At 48.9% G+C, this 20,491-nt stretch overlaps 1 protein-coding gene across 2 annotated transcripts in view; it reads left to right on the plus strand.

The window, feature by feature from the left end:
* The window catches only part of KDM2A (lysine demethylase 2A), a 789,087-nt gene that overhangs the window by 337,066 nt on the left and 431,530 nt on the right, over positions 1 to 20,491 (plus strand). For both annotated transcript variants that reach the window (XM_078657462.1, XM_078657547.1), the window contains one exon: positions 7,900 to 7,993. In XM_078657462.1, the coding sequence (XP_078513588.1) occupies positions 7,900 to 7,993 (94 nt within the window). The remainder of the gene's footprint in view (positions 1 to 7,899; positions 7,994 to 20,491) is intronic.

Consider the following 20,491-nt stretch of genomic DNA (forward strand, 5'->3'; position numbering starts at 1 on the left):
TTCGGGCTCTGAAGTTGCCTTTTTTCCACCCGGAGACAAAAACACCCATTTTACAACAAACCCTTCAATTGTATTTTTGTTTCTTCAAGCTTTTTCTGAACCCACTCAAACGTTCCGCCACATTTATTCGGCCTCTTGAGTCTACTCTTGAGCATGCATTGAGGACTTAGCCATGGACTGTACACATTTCCATTTTGTCCATAGTGCAATGCAAAGTGCTTACTGTCTGATCACCACAGTGTCTGTAATCTCTGCCCCTCTGTTAAGGACAGTCAGACCTGACATGTCTTTGCTATAAAACGCCCAGATGTAGGAGGGAGAGAGTGGATGAAGTACAGCAAGCTGTGTGAGGAGAACACGAGCCTTGAATCCAAAGATATTCATCGGACCAAAAAAGAGGCCATTTCTTTTCACAACTCAAAGGGCTGAGAACAGGAAGAAGTGGAGGCCAGCGCCTCAGAGCCTTCAGACGCAGGAGAAGAGGTAGAGTTCCTTAAACCATCACCACAGCAGGCACTGTCTTCCGGACCCAAGACTACGTTGAGACGGCACACCCCCGTGGTGCTTTCGGTTCATTCTTGAGCCCTTAAGTGCAAGGCTATCGAGGCAGAGCATTTGCTTCGACTGGGAGTTTGCCATTGAGCCCTGACAAGAAGCCAAAGCCTTTGAGTGGTGTTCCAGTGGAGGACTGCTTGACATCAAGAATGTCAAAGGGTACCAACCCCCATCATGCTCAGTCATCAACAAGCTGCCCATGCAGAAAGAGGACTTACCATCGAAGTGGCATCCCCCTTTGGCACTGAAAGCTCAGTCACATTTGTGTTGTAGACACTGGCACTTTGGACCATGCTGACGACAAGTCTACTTTGGGGCTGATGCTGAAGAGACGGTCCACCCCGGCCTTGAGGTACATGTTGAAACCAGGTTGGGGCCCGCTGAGGGGGGTCTATATAGGAGTGATTTGCTGTCATCCAGGATGAGAAACATAGAAAACTCCTAGTCCACCTGTGCGCTGACAAAATCCATTGCCAGTCCCAGGAATCATCACCACCTGAAAGAAATGGTGCCTTGCCTTTGAAGAAGAACCAGATTTACCTCCTCTACCCAGCGCTAATCCCTGTGAAAGACAAGCTGATGGCTACCAGTCTGCCTGACTTTCCACGCACCTCTACTTCCACACCCCCCCCCCCCCCCCCACTCTCACGCAGGAAGCCCTCAGTACCTTGAGCACCCAGCGGTAGAGGCCTTTAGACTACGGAAAGGGGTCAGGAGCCTTCTGAAAACTATATAGTTCACCCGCTAGATGATCCATTTCTCAGTCATACCCAGTCACACTGCCCCTACTGAATTATACCACAGTGTAACATGATGTCATAAAGTACACTGATGTCATAAAGTGGGCAGGTAAACTTCACCCAGTCCATCTGCACACAGTACAGGATGAGGACAATGTCCTGGAAACCTCTCAAAAACTGAAAACTCTTACCGTCCCATGTTTAAGGCATACTTAAACAATAACAGACACTTTCAAGGACCCAGTCATGACCTGGGTAGTAACCTTCCGTAACAAAAAGAAATACAACCAGTCTCACTGGATCTGGATTACATCACAGGGGCTATGACCCCCCCACTCACTGGCGGTGCCTAGTACCTGTAAGAGGGCCTCCGCTCAGGCTAAAGGGGATGCTCCTGTCCCGGGTAAAGAGTCGAGAAAGATTGATTGACCATCAGCAACATGAACTTCAGGTGTGCCCTTGATGAGGCGAATGTAGTGGAGACAGCAACTAGGGACATTAACATCAGAGTGGTGGGGCTTAGACCAGAGGTGAAACAGCACATTAAAAATTTACCGTTTGACGGGGAGCATCTTTCCCATATATTGAACAGATTTTTGAAAAAATAAGTAAAATGGAGATCATGAAGTAGTGGATGCCCTACAATCCTTCACACCAAAACCTGCTTTTCATAAACAGTACACCAGATAAGGAGACAATGGAGATTTACTTAAAGGGTCCCCTTCCCAAAAAATCACACTTCCCTTTCAGGACCCTCCGCAGTATAAGCCCTTTTATAGAGGGGCCTACAGAGGCTGTGAGAGACGGAGGTGGCCCTGCCAGTGGTATCTCTGCTACCAAACAGTGACTGACTTCACCTAGATCACAGTACACTGGTTGGGGGGAGGATAACCCATTTTCAGACCAGTGGGTCCTTACCATTGTGTGGGAAGGGTACAGCTTTGAATTCCACACACACCCTGCCGTCATGTACAGAGTACAGACCATCAACCTCTTCTAGAGGAAGAAGTACGGGGGTTCATTACAAAAGGCACCATAGAACCTGTGAGGAAGTGAGATTTATTATATGGTGTGGTTCTGTGACCTCACTGTGTGATACACGTACCACCCCTTTAGTACCCTTCGGCTTTTTTAAAAAAAACCTTAAGCACAACCCTGGGTAGTTGTGGCACTGAGCAGCAAGGCTTACACAGAGGGACACGTTTTAAGCATTTAGACAGCAACAACACAATTGAAGAAGAAATCTACACAGCACTCAAGAAAATCGGACACCAATTTATTAAAATTGACTGTATTTTTTATAAGACTGTAGACACTAGAACTAAAAAGATCCACCAGGGGTTTTCCTGGGAGAGATCGCTTTTACAAGCTATAATAAATCAATGCACTTTCACATAACCGTGAATAAGCCTAGTCAAAGTCGACGAATTGGACATTTAAAAACGTTTTAAAGGAAATGTCAATGCGGTTGTTGGAAGTTCTTGGGGTGACCACCTCCGGCAGGGAGCTAGTCCGAGAGACCAGCCAGGTTCTCAAGAACAGTTACCTTAACAGGAGGAGCAGTACTTCATCAGTTCCAGGCAGTTTATCTGTGTTGTGATTGATTCCTATGGAGTGGTCCTGATGCAAGGGAAGAAGGATGCAGAAGATGCTTTTAAGGATGCTGTTGATGCAACACGTCAACTGGGTCTTCCAGCTGTGATTCCTTAGCCCACGAAGGTGATGAAGGGGTCATGGTGCAGGGTCGGCGTCCACTGTTGTGGTCACAGACCGATCCCTCCTAGGTCGCTATCTTTCCCCCTGAGGGTCCCATTAACTCGCAGCACTCCCGAGCTCAGCAAACCCGGGTGCAACTCTGTGCATTGAGTCCTGGTCCCAGGTGCTTCGTGACTGTGTTAGTGGCTTGAGGACTGCGGCTACCAACTTACCCCAGCAGGCTTCTTCAGCTGTTGTGCCCTGTGCTGCGAAAAGGACACCAGTCAGCGGGCCCTTGGAGTTCTCTTGGCTTGATTGGGCTCTTGAGACGGCTTCTCCTTGAGCAGGATACGGCAGGCATTGTCCCTCTCTTCGCTAGTCACCAGATACAGTCCTTGTCTGCACAGCCTCTCTTTGCTGGTCCCTCAGTGCAGCAAGGTAGTCCTACGGTCTTTCTTCTGAGTCAGCCGAGATCTAAAGTCTGGATGCTAGGGGTGTCCTATTTATCTTCAGAAAATGCCCTCAGGGCAGGATACGGTTGATAGCCAATGGGTTACTATTTTCCCTCCCTCCTGATGGCCAGTTCCTGGGAAATGTAGCATCTAGCTATCCCAGGATGAACCATTCTGCTCTCTCCCAGGATGGGGAGACCCCTCTCTCAACACTCAGAGGTCCTTCTTTCAACACTCAGAGGTCCTTATCCCATCACCGGAGGTGTGGCTACCAAGGGACTTCATGCCCCTGTAAAAACCGGTTTGACAACTGGCTTCTCTCCTGTCCCCAGTAGAGCAGCCCTTCTCCCAAGTGTTACCCGTTTGCCCTGTAAAAGGCAGCTTCTTCATTGACGCTCGCCTTGTGGGCTAACACACCTGTGTGGCTTCCTGAAGGAGGGAGGTAACACCTCTCTCCCATGCAGGCCTCTATTGTGTCCTTTCCTGGGAGTCATTAGCACGTCAGAAGGAGGGCAGAAAGCTGTCTGCAGGACAAGCCCAATGCACATCAGTAAACAGGCACTGGAAACCCTGGCCAACAAAAATGGCAACTTCTAAAGTTGCACTTTGCCTACCAGTGACATTAAATTCGATTTAAGCATTAAATCGGATGTAATGCACTGATTCTTTTGATACCAACCTTAGTAGTCCTATTCAGAAGTGATCAGGACTGGGGTGCCAGCCTGTAACTCTGTTCATGCCAATTGCACTGCTAGCATTTCCACGGTAAAAAAAACAACAATTTCAGGTTTTTACTGCTGGAGCTTGTGAACGTACATGTTCCACCCTTTAATATACAGCACCCTGCCTTAGGGCTAGTTAGGCCTACAATAAGGGTGACTTGCATACATTGAAAATGGAGGTTTGGACTGTGCAATTACTTTAAATGCAAAGTCGAGTTAGTAGTTTTCAACTGTCATTCGAGTTGACTGTGGCAGACTGAAAGCCATGTTTTACCTTGTCTTTCTCAGGGTGGCACAACAAGTGCTGCCGTCCTGTCCCCCCCTCACTGCTCAATCTGTAGCTCACTCAAACAAGGCCATCACTAACCATGCACTAATTCGTCCCACTCTGCACTTACAGCTGAACCCAAATTCATATAGTCACCTCACTCAACCTGTAGTCACTCCTTTTACCCTACTCTTACACTGTTACATTGCTCACCGTGCAATCACATGGGCACTCTTGTCACCCACACAGTGCAGAAGGTTAAAGTGCTTGGTACAAAGAAGATGCACATCACAGAACTGAGTGTGAATAAACTATGAGTAGCGCTATGAAAAAATGAAATGTTTGTCAGACATGTGCTATAGAGAGATGAGGTGTATTGTTGGTGAGTGATAGTGAGGGAATTCATGGAGAAGGTGGAAAGACTGTTGCACCGTGTGCGACCAGTGCTAGGGCCAGCCCTGGCTGGGAGTGTTAACCCCCCACGAAGTTCGGGTCCAGTGGATCCCCTGCTTCTGCCTATTATTATTTACATTTGTAGTGCGCTACTGTTACCAAAAGGTGTCCTGGGGCTAATAACCATCTGCCTGCAATGTGAGAGAGCGATCCGGGGTTGGGAGAGGAGAGAAGAGAGGGATGGAAGGAAGGGGTGAGAGGAAAGGGGCATGGGTAAACTGCTTAACTCTGCACAAGACCGCCAGGGTTTGAAGGGACCCTTGCTGCTCCCGGCCATGGCCAGGTGAGCTTATAATGTGGCAGCGCATATTCCTGCGGAGTGGGAGGCCCTTCACAGAGGTTGACTAGACATCTTTCTGATGTTAATTGCTGTATTTTGGTTATAAACTGGTACTGATGGGGTGAAATCTTTCCTCAGTGTTACTGTGTTTAAAAATGTCAAAATAATAAAGCAATGCTACCCCAAAATACGCAGCATCACAGAACATTATTTACATTTTCTACTCACACAATATAGTCAAGCCTGTCACATAATTTGGTCCTCACCTTCCTCATAATTCCAGTAGCCCTGCTTAGAGGTTTAGAAATGTTTGTCAGGTGGGGGTCCTTACGCCTGAAAAAGTTGACAGGGGGGTCTCGGCATCCAAAAGTTTGAAGACCTCTGTAACACACCCTGCTCACCTCTAATACGTCAGTTTGTGGTAGATGGGCAACATTACCAATTCAAAGTACTCCCATTCAGAGTCACTATTGCTGTCATGGTTTTCACCAAATGCCTGGCAGTAGTCTCAGCTCATCTACGAAGACAGCACACTCACGTCTTCCCATACACAACTGGCTCATAAAGGCCACCTAGCAAGCATACTGTCTATGACCTACTCACACAACAGTGCAGCTGCTCCACGATCTGGGATTCACAGTGAATCTGTCCAAGTCCCATCTCCAACCCTCCAACATGCAAGCGTATTATGGCGCCACTCTAGATACACAAAAGGTTCTGGCCTATCCCAATCCGGTCAGAATCTGCAACATTCAAACTCTTTGCCAGTTCCAGCCTCAGCACTCATTGCCAGCTTGAGTGTTCATGCAGTTACTATTAATGATGGCGTCTTGCATCCTAATAGTCCCCTATGCAAGACTTCAAATGCATCCCCTTCAGGAATGCTTAGCACGTCAATGGAATCAGTCTCACGGTCAGTTATCAAATCTAGTGTTGGTAGACGGCCGCACTAGTCACTCTCTGCAGTGGTCAAATCCACAAAACCTTTCCACATGACTGCCCTTCATCGACGCGATTCCACAAACAGTGCGAACAGCAGACGCATGGCTCACTGGTTGGGGATCTCATCTCCAAACTCAAACAATTCAGGGCATGTGGAACTTGCAGCAAAAGCAGCTTCACATAAATCATCTAGAGCTGCTAGCGATTTACTAATTTATGAAGAAGCGCATTGAAGTCCTCTTTAATAAGTTGTCTGTATGTTAAATGCGACTGTTACTGGCATTCCCATTGATGATGTCAGGTCAAGATGGTATTGGTAGCTTTCTACTGGCCTCATTCTCTGCACAAAGATACTGAGCAGCCTCTGGGGCCAAACCGCATGTCTTCTGTAAACTTTATGCATTGAACTCAGGCTTAGCACTGTGCGGCCATGCTGAGCAACATATTAGTCTGAATCTTGATTTGATTTTCATAAAGCATGACAGTTACCCCCGTGCATCAAGGTGCTATAATTACAGTAATCTCCGCCACAAGCCAGCGGCATTCAGGCTGTATGTGTTAATAGGGGCTGCCTAAATAGTACACAGCCAGGCCTTCATTGCCTTTCTAAAAGGCAGGTTTTCATTGATCGCGAAGTCTTCTGGTAGTTTATGTGCCTGTAGGTATGTGTTTCGATGTGGTAGAGCAGGGTTTGGAGCATGAATCTCATCTAGCTCACATGCGATGCGTTGAGTGGTTGGGTGCGTTGAGTGGTTGGGTGCGATAACTGTCCCAGACTCTACATTTTCATACAACAAATAGGGGTTGACTGGAAAAAAATAAGGAGAAACTGCATGAGTGTGGTAGGGGTTTGAGGATGAGTTTGAGGAGGCCAGACACATCATATGTACTGTTATGCTTTTTATTCTGTAAGTTGTGTCGTTTTCCGGTTCCATCTCCTGCATAGTGTAGAAGTCTCAGTAGTAGTGGAAGGGTGACTTTTGTATGAGTGGTTAATACATTGGGTTAGTTGCACAGACTGTTACATAAATGTGAATGAATAATCTGTTGGAAGGCTTTAGAGAAGGAAGAAGTCAGCCACTATGAGTCCCTGAGATCTTTATTAAAGTATGACTCTTTAGACCCAAGATTGCTGTCATGGGATGCAGTTTGTTGTCCAACTACATAAAAGGCTGTAATGGTCACCGACCTGTATGGTAATAGTGCAAGTATGTGGAATAAGCAGGTTCGATGCTAGATAAGCTTAACCAACGGTTTCATACTCTTCTTAAAATAAGTACCATAGACAGGCTGGGCTAAAACACTAAAGTGTTACCAGATATTTTAGTTTAGAAATGATTGTTTATAAAGCATTTTTATGCCAAGTAATAATCTGCGATTCTGACTTAACGGGGCAATCACTGAAATTCAAGCAAGCTGGTTATGTTCCATATGCATTGTATAAACTAGAACAGCTGGCATTTGCATTTTGTTACCGAGTTGTTTTCGACAACCTGTACAGTAGTAGCATAGTTGCAGGTAGGTAACTAACTGTTTTAACATTTTCTTTGTGTGTTCTATTTGGAGTCAGGCTTTCCTTCTCCTTAACGCCACACAGTTTACATGGCTTTTTTTTTTTAAACGTTTCAAGTCAGATTTGTCTATTTTTTTTTTTTTAGATAGGTTTACTTTGTGGATGGACGGGTGGGGGTGGTAAAGCAACATTATCCAACACAGTGATCACTGTCGAAGGAATAACAGGAATTTTGTCACTTTCTCTCTCCTTCTCTTCTCCTTTGTCCTGTCCTCACAGGTACTGCCTGATGAGTGTGCGTGGGTGTTACACTGATTTCCACGTAGACTTTGGTGGTACATCAGTCTGGTACCACATTCTTCGTGGCGGAAAGGTGAGCTTTTTTCATGTTTTATTTCCTTGTTTTCAATGTCTTGGACCACTCACCTACATAACTTTCAATTTAAGGTTGTGTTCTACCCTGAAATGTCACCTTCAAGGCAATGAATGTCCTCTCATTCAGAAAGGCATGTCACTGTAAAATTGTTTACAGTGTTGAGAAAATGACGCAGAATTTCGCACTTTTACATTTCTGAGTACATACTTGACAAACTGGCCTTTCATCCTTCTGAAGTCTGTTTTCTTAGGAAAATAGTACCATTTATTGCTAACTGCGATACAAAAGGCACAATTCTTGGGCATTAGTTGCTATGTGTCTGTTCATTACATGCTTAAATTATATTTATGGACTCTGTGTTACGATTTCTTCCTTTATCAACCTGTGGTTGTACCTGTCACCTCGTGTTGGAACCTGAAACTGCATCTCTAATAGTTTAATCTGACACCACATCCCCATTCCTGCGTATTTGCCAGCCTGGCCATTCCCCTGTAATTTATTTAAAAAAAATAATAATAATTGTATGCGTTTTCCGATTGATGGCAGTGGGGTCAGTGGGAGGACACTGATAAGAAAGAACCTATGGGGTTAGATTAACAAAGTCACCATGAAGGTAACTTTATTCTACTTTTACTTTCTAACTCTTTCCTGTTCCCAATGTGAGCTGATTCTTTGCAGTTGAGAAAGGATTAGGATTAGACAGATATTTTGGTGAGTATTTCCTGGCCAAACCATGACAATCCAGGACAATTGAGGAGCCCTGCGACAGCTGATTTTGTGTATGTTAGTCTACAGTCTCCTGGTATACGTGTTAACCGTTGCCATACTGTTCGTATCTGTCCATACCGCAGATAGAGGTTGGACTATGTGCAGAGGGTACTTTCTGCCGTTTGGCTTTAGTAACTGCTCAGTCAATCCTTACCCCCCGAAGGACACAAAATACGTTTTGAGGCAGCAAGATGTCTTCATTCAAAGAGAAAACCTAGTTGAACAACTTACCCCCAAATTATGGAGAGAATCTTAACCCGAAAAAATATGAGGAAGGAGAAAGAAAGTTGGTTAATGGCACATTAACCTAACTCAGGTGGAACTTGTAACAGTACTTTCTGAATAAGGTAAGTGCAAGTCCCGGTACCCACCCTGTGTTTTGTGAAATAATGTTAATAGTTTTGAGCCACTTGATCATCATTACAGCTAATAGGAAATTTGTTTTTCATGGCAGGAGCTTTCATTTGCAGAATGTCATTAAATGAATGTATCTGACTCATCAGATGTCTTTGTCCTGTTGGCTGCAGAAAAAGTACACAAAGGCCTGTTCCTAAGTGGCTGCAAGGAAGGTCTTGCATGTTCCCACTTCAATTTCAGGTTCAGGCAGGTGATGAAAAAAGGACCACAGACAGTGAACAGTTAGAGGCTTTTTCGGGGTGCACCATCTGCCCCCCCGAACTTCGTTAGAAGGTCCGGCCGATATGGAAGCAGCAGACTGGGTTGGAGCGACCGGTGGAGCAGAACTGTGAACCACCACTGTCAAGGCCACTCCGGAGCAATGAGGATCATTCGCGCTCTGGATTGAGACAACTTTATGAGCACTGCCGGGATCAGGAAAAGCGTGGAAAAGCGTACAGAAAGCTGTTCGACCAGCTGATCCATAGAGCATTCCCCAGAGTCCCCGGTTAGTAAAACCTGGAGGCGAAGTCTTGGCATTTGCTGTTTTCGGCGGTGGCGAACAGATCTATTTCTGGAGTGCACCATCTTTCGAAGATGTTTCCTAGCACCTTGCCGTTTAAGACCCACTCGTGGTTTTGCTGGATGAGCCTGCTGAGTGCGTCCGCCTGAGCATTCTGCACACCTGGTAGATGGGTAGCCATTATCGTCAGTACTCTGGATAGCAGCTAGTGCCAGATCGCTTGCGCTTCTTAAGACAATGTGCGCGATCTCGAGCCCCCCTGCTTGTTGAGGTAATACATTGTGGTCGTATTGTCTGTCTGCACAAGCAGGGAGCAGGTCCAGAAGGACAGATGAAAGGCCTTCAGTGCCAAATGAACAGCTCTGAGTTCCAGAAAGTTGATATGATACTTGGACTCCGTCAGGGACCATGTCCCCTGAATCTGTAGATGGTCCGAATGTGCTCCCCAGCCTTGGAGAGAAGCATCCGTCATAATGGTCTGTATTGGAATGTCTTTGTGGAATGGAACCCCCTGAGAATGTTCTCTGCTGAACACCACCATTTCAGGGACTGCTGAGCGTGTTGACAGTCGGATCCTGTCCTCCCAGCTCCCTCGTTTCAGGTCCCATTGATCCTCCAAACATTCCTGCAGCGGTCTCATGTGGAGGCGCGCATGTGGTGTGAGGAAGATGCAAGAAGCCATCGTCCTCACTGTTATTGATGGAATGGACATGAGAGTCTGAGCCTTCCGAAGGATCGATAAGCGTCGCTCCTCCGAAGGACACACGCTTGCTCTGAGAGTATCGATGGAGGCTCCCAGTTACTGCAGACACTGAACAGGAGTCGGAATGGACTTGGACATGTTGATGTGCAGACCCAGTTGGTTCAACAGAACAGCCGTCCTGTTGAAATGCAATTGCGCTTCCTGGAAGGTGGAGGCTTTGATCAACCAGTCGTCCAGGTACGGGTAGACAAACACCTTGCTCTTTCTCAGGTGCGCTGCCACCACTGCCACGCACTTCGAAAACGTCCTGGGTGCAGACTTCAGACCAAACGGAAATACGGTGTACTGATAGTGGTTGGTTCCGACTAGAAAGCGCAGGAACTTCCGATGTTTCTGTGCAATGGGTATATGGAAGTACGCATCCTGCAGATCTATTGCGCAAAGCCATTCTCCTCAATGCAGCTGAGGATATATCTGGTGCAAGGACAGCTTGCGAAACTTCTCCCTGCGAATCCACTTGTTTGCTTGTCGCAATTCCAGAATGGGCCTGAACTTGTTCTTGTCCTTTTTGCATGCTAGGAAGAACCTTGAGTATAAACCCTTTCCCCTTTGAGACAGAGGGACGTCTTCTATCGCCCTTTTTCTTAACAGGGTATCGGCCTCCACTTGGAGCTCGCGCAGTTGGTATTGCGAGCGAATCGATGGAATAGCTGGAGGAGGGCTGACAAAACGAAGACTGTATCCATTGCAAATAATCTTCAGTACCCACTTGTCCTGAGTAATTTTTCTCCACTCTGCCGGGTAATTCCGAATGCTTCCCCCCACCGGAGTGGGTAACAGACGAGGGTGAAGTAATCCCTCAGGGCTTAGACCCAGCCGGGCCCTTATTCCCTGATGAGGCCTGCTGGCTGTCTCTGCCCCTCTGATGCTTCTGGAAGACTTCCGCTGGTCCTTTGGTTACTCCAAACCTACAGCCTTTAGCGTTTCAACTTCTTCTTTCATGCGAGCCATCTCCTCATCTGCATGTGTCCCGAAGAGGGTAGTGCCTGAAAAGGCAAGTTGGCAATACGCTGTTACGCCTCCGGCTTAAGAGAGGTAAGGCGCAACCAGGAGTGGCGTCTCAAGTTTACTTCATGGCAATACCCATGAACAGCCAGGAGGGAGGCATCCGCAGCCGCGCTGATGACTTGGTTGGAAACCATCATGCCCTCATTCAAGATTTCCTGGAAATCTTCCCTTCTATCCCTCGGGAGGAGTTCAATTAATTGTTGCAGGGACTCCCACAATGAACGGTCATACCGACCCAAAAGTGCTGTTGAACTCGCAGCTTTCATAGAGGTGGCTGCCCTACTGCAAACCTTTCTCCCTGCCGAGTCCATTTGAAGGCTCTCCTTGTCCGGAGGGACCGTTGACGAAGGAGCAGTAGAGTGTTGCTTCTTGACCACTGTAACAATAACCGAATCCGGGGCAGGATCCGTTCTCAGAAACGCTGGATCCGAATCCGGGGGCCTGTACTTCTTCTGAAGCCGAGATGGGGCAGCCTTCACCGAGGCCGGCGTCAGGAACAGCTCCATGGCCGGTTCCTCCAACCCTGGCACCAAAGGGCGCGAGAGGTGCTTACGCTGCAGCGTTTCAAAGATGACCGAGGTGGAAGGTGTGGGCACCGTCAGTGCTATCCCCAACTTCGCTGCTCCCCTCAACAGCACGTCCTGAAACGTCACAATGTCATCCACTGGTGACACCCTCGTTGGAGGGGAGTCAGACAAAGAAGGCGAATGAATACCTCCTGTCACTGGAAGAGTCCGTGTACCTGGTATGCCTGGGCCGTGACCTCTCCCTACGACGGCGATGTCGTGACCTGGTCGAAGATCTACGGTCACTGCGAGAGTGATGCCTCCCCCGTCATCGTGACCACGGTGTTCGAGGCATGTGGGCTGCTAAATTCATATCTATTGCATAGATCGCCGCCTAGAGTTGGGTCCGGATGATTGCACATTGTTGTCCTGGAAGAGTCTTCGAAGTATCACGAGATAGGTGGCTCCTCCCTTGGACTACAGTGCGCATGGGCATCGACTCCATCCCCAGATTGTTTTTTTCCGCCATTGGGTTCGGATGTGATTTCGACGTCTCCTGTTCGGAATCGATAAAACAACTTTTGAATGCCACAAGGCTTTCTTTACTTCGTCGGTATTGTTAGCGTTCGGTCTCGTGTGTACTCCGACTCTTCGAGTCGGATAACTGTGGAGTCGGGTGACTCTTCGGTCATCGAGGCCTTGTCGACGCAGCAAGACCCGGACGACGCTATGATGGAACGAAGCCCGTTCAAGTACTGCCCCGTGTGCGGTTCGAAATACCCACACATCGACGTGCATCCTGTATGCAACAAGTGCCTGTCGCCGGACCACAACGAGGCCAACTGTATGGCCTGTTCGAGATTCAGGTCGAAGAAGACGCTCAAGATTCGGCGCGTGGCGCGCCTCGAGGCCCAGCGATCGGCACCGGCGCCGGCAGACATCTTTGGCGACCCCGAAGCAGATGAGCAAGAGCTTCACCTGCAGATCTCACCTACGTCGGCGGATGTCGAGGCCGATTGCGGAGAACCCGTTGAGGGCCTGGACCTAGACGAAAACGTCGAGGAGGTAGGGGACGACGAGGAAGTTTATGGGGCCGCGAAGGAAGAGCTATGCCCCGTGCGTACATTTACTAAGGCTCAGGTCACGGGATCGCCACACGGCCTTACCCACGACCCTACTCCTCAGTCCTCGGCCCGCCTCCTGGCCCGGCTACGGACATACCAGCGGAGCCTCCATTACACAAATCGAAACCGAAACCATCGGAATCGAAAACTACATAGATGGCCGACAAACCATCGACACCGAAGACGTCTGGGACTACATCGAAACCGTCGTCTTCGGAGCCCTCGAAGCCGCAGAAGGCTGTCGAACAGGCTAAGGTACCGAAAGGGGCCAAGGAGACCAGCTCGAAGAAGGTCGTCGAGCCAGTGTCGAGTAAGGTGGTCGAGTCGAAGTCAAAGAAGACTGTCGAGACACCTTCAACCAAGACTGTCGCACCGACAGGCAAACGGACAGTCGAAGCGAAGTCTGCGAGGGGCACCGAGCCGAAGTCTGGAGCCCCGACGCAGAAAGAAAAATCTGCTGATCCAAAGTCTGCGACGTCGACGACTAAGGTTGGGACAGGGGAGCAGAGCGCAGCTGTCGAAGGTGCGTCCGCGCCTCCGCCACCCAAAGAAAAATCGTCGACGCTCGGATCTTCCCCTGTGGGTGGACAGAGGTCGTCGGTCGGATCGACGAAGCCGTCCGCTTCTTTTACGAAGCAAATCTCGGACTTCCTGAAACGGATAAGAGACAAGGCGTCGGAGCCGAAAACGCTTTCGTTACCGAAGCCAAGTGTTCCACTGAAGAAGACTTCGATGCCGATCCTCTATACTCTTCCACCAAAGGTGGTGCCGAAGGCTTTTGCACCTCGTACGGTGCCCGAGGACTCGGAGCCAGTGAGGCAGACTCAGCTAAGTGGAGGCTTTGGTCGACCACCTTTACCTGACGACCAAGCGGAGCATTTTATCGACGCCGACACGGGTAGATTAACGCTCTACAAGAGGAAAATTACATCCCAGCCTGTGGAATCCTATGTAATACCTCTAAAGAAGAAAAAGCCTGCACCAGACACGCCAGAACTTGTTGAACCCGTACCTCAACGACCTAGGCGGAGTCCTACACCTTCACCCACTTGCTCCAATGGAGATGAGGATGAACAAGATGAGGGGTATAACTTCCCAGACAATACTGACCCTGATGAGCAGCAGGACTCATGGATACACTCTGGTGATCAGGGGGATCAACAGGTGGTCAGTGACCCACATATGTATGAGGTTAAAACTTCTCCAACTGAAGACTCTGCGGCATTTAATGCTTTAATTGAAAGGGCGGCTACAAACCATAAGGTGGAGATGCATGCCGACCCTGTGGAAGTTGACTTTTTGTTTGATACTTTCTCTGCATCAGAAAAAACTGTGAAGACACTTCCAATGCTTAAAGGGGTTCTCAAGCATGCCACAGACATTTTCAAGGAACCCACCAGAGCGAGAGTGGTGAACCCACGAATTGAAAAAAAAGTACAGGCCGGCACCTGGGGACCCTACTTATATACGAGGCCAGTTGCCTCTAGACTCTTTGGTGGTCTCAAATGCCCGCAAAAGGGCGAATTCGCAGACAACGGGTGAAGCTCCTCCCCCGGACAAAGAGTCAAAAGTGCTAGAAGCAGCGGGCAAAAGGGTGGCTGCGCAGGCAGCCAACATATGGCGCATTTCTAACACACAAGCCCTATTAGCCAGGTATGATAGGGCGCACTATGACACCTTAGAGCAGCTCTTACAACACCTTCCAGACAAGTTTAAAGAAGGAGCTGAGATGCTGATACAAGAGGGCAAGCTCATTTCTAACGCTGCAATTAAAAGTGCTCTAAAAGTGGCAGATACAGCGGCAAGAGCGGTCAGCACTAGTGTTATGTTGAGGCGTCAGGCATGGCTCCGCATCTCAGGGTTCAAGCCAGAAATACAGACGACTATCCTCAACCAGCCGTCAATCCAGACAGACTGTTTGGGCCTGAGGTTGACACCACCCTCGAGAAGATCAAAAAAGATACTGAGACGGCTAAGTCCATGGGGGCACTTCAGTCTCAGCAAAACAGAGGAAACACTTTTCGTCGCTCAAGTACACGAGGTGTTACCAGACGACAATTGGCACAGCAGTCACATTTCAGCAGAGGAGGCGCGCAGGCCTCGTACCCAAAACAGAATAGAGGTGGTTACAGAGGCAACAGCGCCAAGGGCAGTGGCAGAGGCAACAATAGTTCCCGTTCCTCTGCTGCCAACAAACAGTGACTCTCTGTCACTGCACCCCGACCATCCAACACCTGTCAGGGGGAGACTCCAGCAGTTCCTGCCAGTCTGGACGTCCATCACCACAGACAGGTGGGTAAGGAAACGTATCCAGTTCGGTTATTGTTTGGAGTTGACGTTCACTCCACCCAACATACCCCCAAGACAACGACCTATGTCAGCAGAGCACTTGCACTTATTGCAGCAAGAGGTTCTTGTGATGCTGCAAAAAGGCGCAATAGAGCTTGTGCCGGTGGAGGAAGAAGGCACAGGGGTTTATTCCCTGTACTTCTTAATCCCGAAAAAAGACGGTTTGCTCAGACCAATTCTGGACCTCTGCCCCCTCAACCTGTACATCCTCTCAGAACATTTTCATATGTTAACACTGCAGCAGGTTCTTCCATTGTTAAACCAGGGAGACTTCCTTGTACCCTTGGACCTCAAGGACGCTTATTTTCACATACCACTCCACCCATCCCACAGAAAGTACCTCAGGTTCACCATACAGAACAGGCATTACCAGTTCAAGGTCCTACCCTTCGGAGTGACCACTGCCCCCAGAGTGTTCACAAAGTGTCTGGCGACCGTGGCGGCGCACCTCAGGAGACAGAACATACATGTCTACCCTTACCTAGACGACTGGCTCGTTCAAGCAAAGTCGGAACAGCAGTGCGCCGCAGACATGTCCCACACAATTCACCTCCTTCACAGTCTGGGGTTCTCCCTCAACTATCCAAAGTCGCACCTTCAGCCAGCCCATGTGCGACAGTATCTGGGCGCGACAATAAATACTCTGACTGCTACGGCTCAGCCGAACCAAGTGAGGATCGACAACATCCAGTCGCTCATCCAGAGGTTCAGACCGCAACACTCACTCCCAGCGAGAGTGTTTATGCAGTTGATAGGCATGATGGCCTCCTGCATCTTCATAGTCCCGCACGCAAGGTTGCATATGCGTCCGCTCCAAGAATGCTTAGCGCATCAGTGGACACAGGCTCAAGGACAATTGAAAGACCTAGTGTTGGTGATTGGTCGGGCATACCGCTCTCTGCATTGGTGGAATCCACACAACCTTTGCAAGGGCCGACCGTTCCAGGAGCCTGTGCCGCAGATCATCATGACGACGGACGCTTCTCTCCAGGGATGGGGAGCTCATGTGCTCCACTACACGGTGCAGGGACTATGGACGACACAGCAAAAGAAGATGCACATCAACTATCTAGAGTTGATGGCGATCTTCATGGCACTCAAATCCTTCAAAGTACATTTGTGCAACAAAGTCGTGTTGATCCGGACGGACAACATGACTGCCATGTACTACATCCAGAAGCAGGGGGGTACGCACTCTCCACAGCTGTCTCATCTGGCTCAGAGCATGTGGAAGTGGGCCATTCAGAGGAACATTTTCCTCATGGCGGAACACCTCCCGGGCAAGGACAATCAAATGGCGGATCTGCTCAGCAGGTACAGCCATCAAATGCACGAGTGGGAGATGCATCCATCAGTACTCCGCCCGTACTTCCAGCAGTGGGGTCATCCAGAGATAGACCTGTTTGCCACAAGGGAAAACGCAAAATGCCAAAGCTTTGCCGCCAGGTTCCCTCACCCACAATCGCAGGGCAATGCGATATGGATGAACTGGTCAGGCAGATTTGCGTACGCTTTTCCCCTAGCACCTCTAATACCGCTGGTGGCAAGAAAGCTAAAGCAACACAAGATGACACTCATCCTGGTTGCTCCAACGTGGGCACGCCAACCATGGTACACCACGTTTCTGGAACTCTCCGTGGTACCGCATCAAAGGCTGCACCTCACACCCAGGCTCTTGACGCAGAACCATGGCGACATTCAGCATCCAGATCCGCAACAGCTCAATCTGGCGATCTGGCTCCTGAGGTCTTAGTTTGGCTACCTTAACCTGCCTCCAGAATGCATGGACATCATCAGGGAGGCACGGAAGCCCACTACAAGAGCTTGCTATGCAGCAAAATGGAAGCGGTTTGTCATTTATTGTACAGCACATAACATAAACACGCTAGATGCATCCATTCCAAACATCATCTGCTATTTGTTGCATCTTTACAAATGCAATCTAGCGTACGCTTCCATTAGGATACACTTATCCGCCATAGCGGCTTATCTTCAAAACAGGCAGCATCTCTCTGTTTTCAGGGTGCCTGCCATTAAAGCTTTTCTAGAAGGGCTGAAGCGGGTCATTCCTCCCAGGACCCCACCCGCTCCAGTATGGAATCTCAACGTGGTCCTCACTAGGTTGATGGGCCCACCCTTTGAGCCTCTACATTCGTGTGAGGTTCAGTTCTTGACATGGAAAGTGGCTTTCCTCATTGCTATCACGTCTCTAAGACGTGTTAGTGAGCTACAGGTGCTTACAATACAAGAGCCATTTATTCAAGTGCATTCAAACAGGGTAGTGCTCCGCACTAACCCCAAGTTCCTTCCAAAGGTGGTGTCACAGTTTCATGTCAATCAGACGATTGAACTGCCCGCATTCTTTCCAAACCCAGAAACAGTAGCTGAAAGAATGCTCCACACACTGGACGTTAAAAGGGCATTAATGTACTACATTGACAGAACACAACACTTTAGAAAGACACAGCAACTTTTCGTTGCCTTCTCAGCACCGCACAAAGGCAACCCTATTTCAAAAGCTGGAATAGCCAGGTGGATTGTTAAATGTATTCAGATTTGTTATCAGAAGGCTAAACACACTTTAACGGTCCCCCCCCAGGGCGCACTCCACACGCAAGCTGGGGGCCTCCATGGCATTCCTAGGTAACATTCCTTTGGAAGACATTTGTAGAGCAGCCACGTGGGCTACACCACATACATTTACCAAACATTACTGTGTAGATGTGCACTCCAAACAGCAGGCAGCTGTAGGACAGGCTGTTCTCAAAACTCTTTTTCAGACTTCTGCAGCTGGCACGGGCGGCCACCGCTAATGAGGGGACTGCTATGTATTCTATGCAATAGATATGAATTTAGCAGCCCACATGCCTCGAACTGAATATGCTACTTACCAGTATGCATCTGTTCTTGGCATGTAGGGCTGCTAACATTCATATCGCCCACCCTCCTCCCCGGCGCCCGTAGCAGCTGCAGATTACTTCTTGCATTTCATCACTAGCATGGACATCATTTCTACTATCGCACTCCATCTTTGCCACAATGGCTAAAAACAATCTGGGGATGGAGTCGATGCCCATGCGCACTGTAGTCCTGGGGAGGAGCCACCTATCTCGTGATACTTCGAAGACTCTTCCAGGACAACAATGTGCAATCATCCGGACCCAACACTAGGCGGCGATCTATGCAATAGATATGAATGTTAGCAGCCCTACATGCAAAGAACAGATGCATACTGGTAAGTAGCATATTCATTCCTGGGCCTCGCCGGACCCACAGGTACAGGCTGCTGCGGAGGAAGAAGCGGCTGAGCCGGAATCAAAGTCTGAGGTTGCAGAGGCTGAGGTTGCAGAGGCTGAGGTTGCGGAGGCTGAGGTTGCGGAGGCTGAGGTTGCGGAGGCTGAGGTTGCGGAGGCTGAGGTTGCGGAGGCTGAGGTTGCGGAGGTTGCGGAGGTTGAGGAGGAGGTTGCGGAGGTTGAGGAGGAGGTTGCGGAGGTTGCGGAGGAGGAGGAGGACTAGGACTAGGACTAGGACTAGGACTAGGACTAGGACTAGGACTACTACTACTACTACTACTAGCATCGGAAAGGATGGGCGCCACCGCGACGTGGCTCTCCTTGACGTCGTTGATGGCGAACGGCGGTGTCGCCTCGACCCAGAGCTCTGGGTTGACGGGGAACAGATGGTAGTCATACCTCTCGACGCTGGCATCGACGTAGACCGGGACCAGTGCCGTTTCCAGGCCTGTTCTTGACTGGGTAGCTCCCCAGAGGCTGATGCACGGGCAGAGAACGAAGATAAAGTCCCTCCACGTCCAGAGGTCCCACCTGCTTCTTGATTTCTCCTCTGCTCCAGGCCTTGGAGACAAATCTTCTCCCTGTCCCTCAGGGTCCTCCTGGAGAAAGAATGGCAAATATCACAGGAGTCGGGTACATGGGTAGAAGGAAGACAGAGTATGCATACTCTGTGGGGGTCAAATTAGCCTTCTTCCTCCCACACTCGGGGCACTTGTCGAATAAGGCTGGCATTTCGACAAGATAGAGGTGGCAAAACTGCTAAAGACAGCAGCTGGAAGAGGAAGACCCCAGACGTCGAGTGAAACACAAATCTCACTGAAAAAGCACCAGAAATTGAAGATCAACCCAAAGGGGTAAAGCTCAATGCTCCAGGGTCCTGCTAGCAGGAGCCGGAAAAAAGAACTGAAAGTAGCTTGCCTTTGGCTGTGCATAATGGGATACCAAGGGTCTCTGGAGGGTTCCTTAAAGGCACGGTATCCTTTTTCCAGATACATAATGGCAGCCTATGAGGCTTGTCTGTCCAACCCTTCCACTCTATCATTCAAATGATTTTTGTGAAGGGGGGTTGTCTATGTGTGGTGCAACTCTGGAAAATGTGTAAAATGTAATATTATTTGGCTATCCTTTTCACTTCAGGATGAAGTGCTGGCCAATGTAGCATTGTTAATGTTAGGCTGCATTATTTGTCTTTCATTTTCTCTTAAGTGTCTATGCAGGACTGCAGAGGAAGACAACTTGGGAGACTATTTTGATTGCTCCGGGGTCCCGCAACATGGGTGGGACTATTCACAGATTATGACAACACAGAGATCCCCTCCTACAGAATTTAATTTACCTATCAGTCCCCAGTAAAGTGGTATCTCAGATATCCAGGGCCAGTAAATTAAATGCTACTTGTGGGCTTGTAGCGCTGTTTGCTCCACCCATTAAAGTAGCTTTCCAAACCTGACTCTGGCCTCTGCCATTGCAGGGCCTGCGCGTGCAGTTTACTGCCACTGTGACGTGGCACAGAAAGTGGTTGCCACATCTGTGACTCCCCTTTTACTACATATCAGTCACCCCTAAGGTAGGCCCTAGCTAGCCCTAAGCGCAGGGTGCAATGTAGGTAAAATGTAGCACATGTGCCTTAACTGTGTGGCATGTCCTGGTAGTGACAAACAGCCATTTTGGTTTCTCACTACTTTGAGGCTGCCCTCTCTTAGGAATGCATTGGGGATTCCCTGATATGTTAGTGGAAATTCCTGATATGAGAGGGGTGGCGTGA

The sequence above is a fragment of the Lissotriton helveticus genome, chromosome 1_1 (assembly GCF_964261635.1).
Source record: "Lissotriton helveticus chromosome 1_1, aLisHel1.1, whole genome shotgun sequence".
NCBI lineage: Eukaryota > Metazoa > Chordata > Amphibia > Caudata > Salamandridae > Lissotriton > Lissotriton helveticus.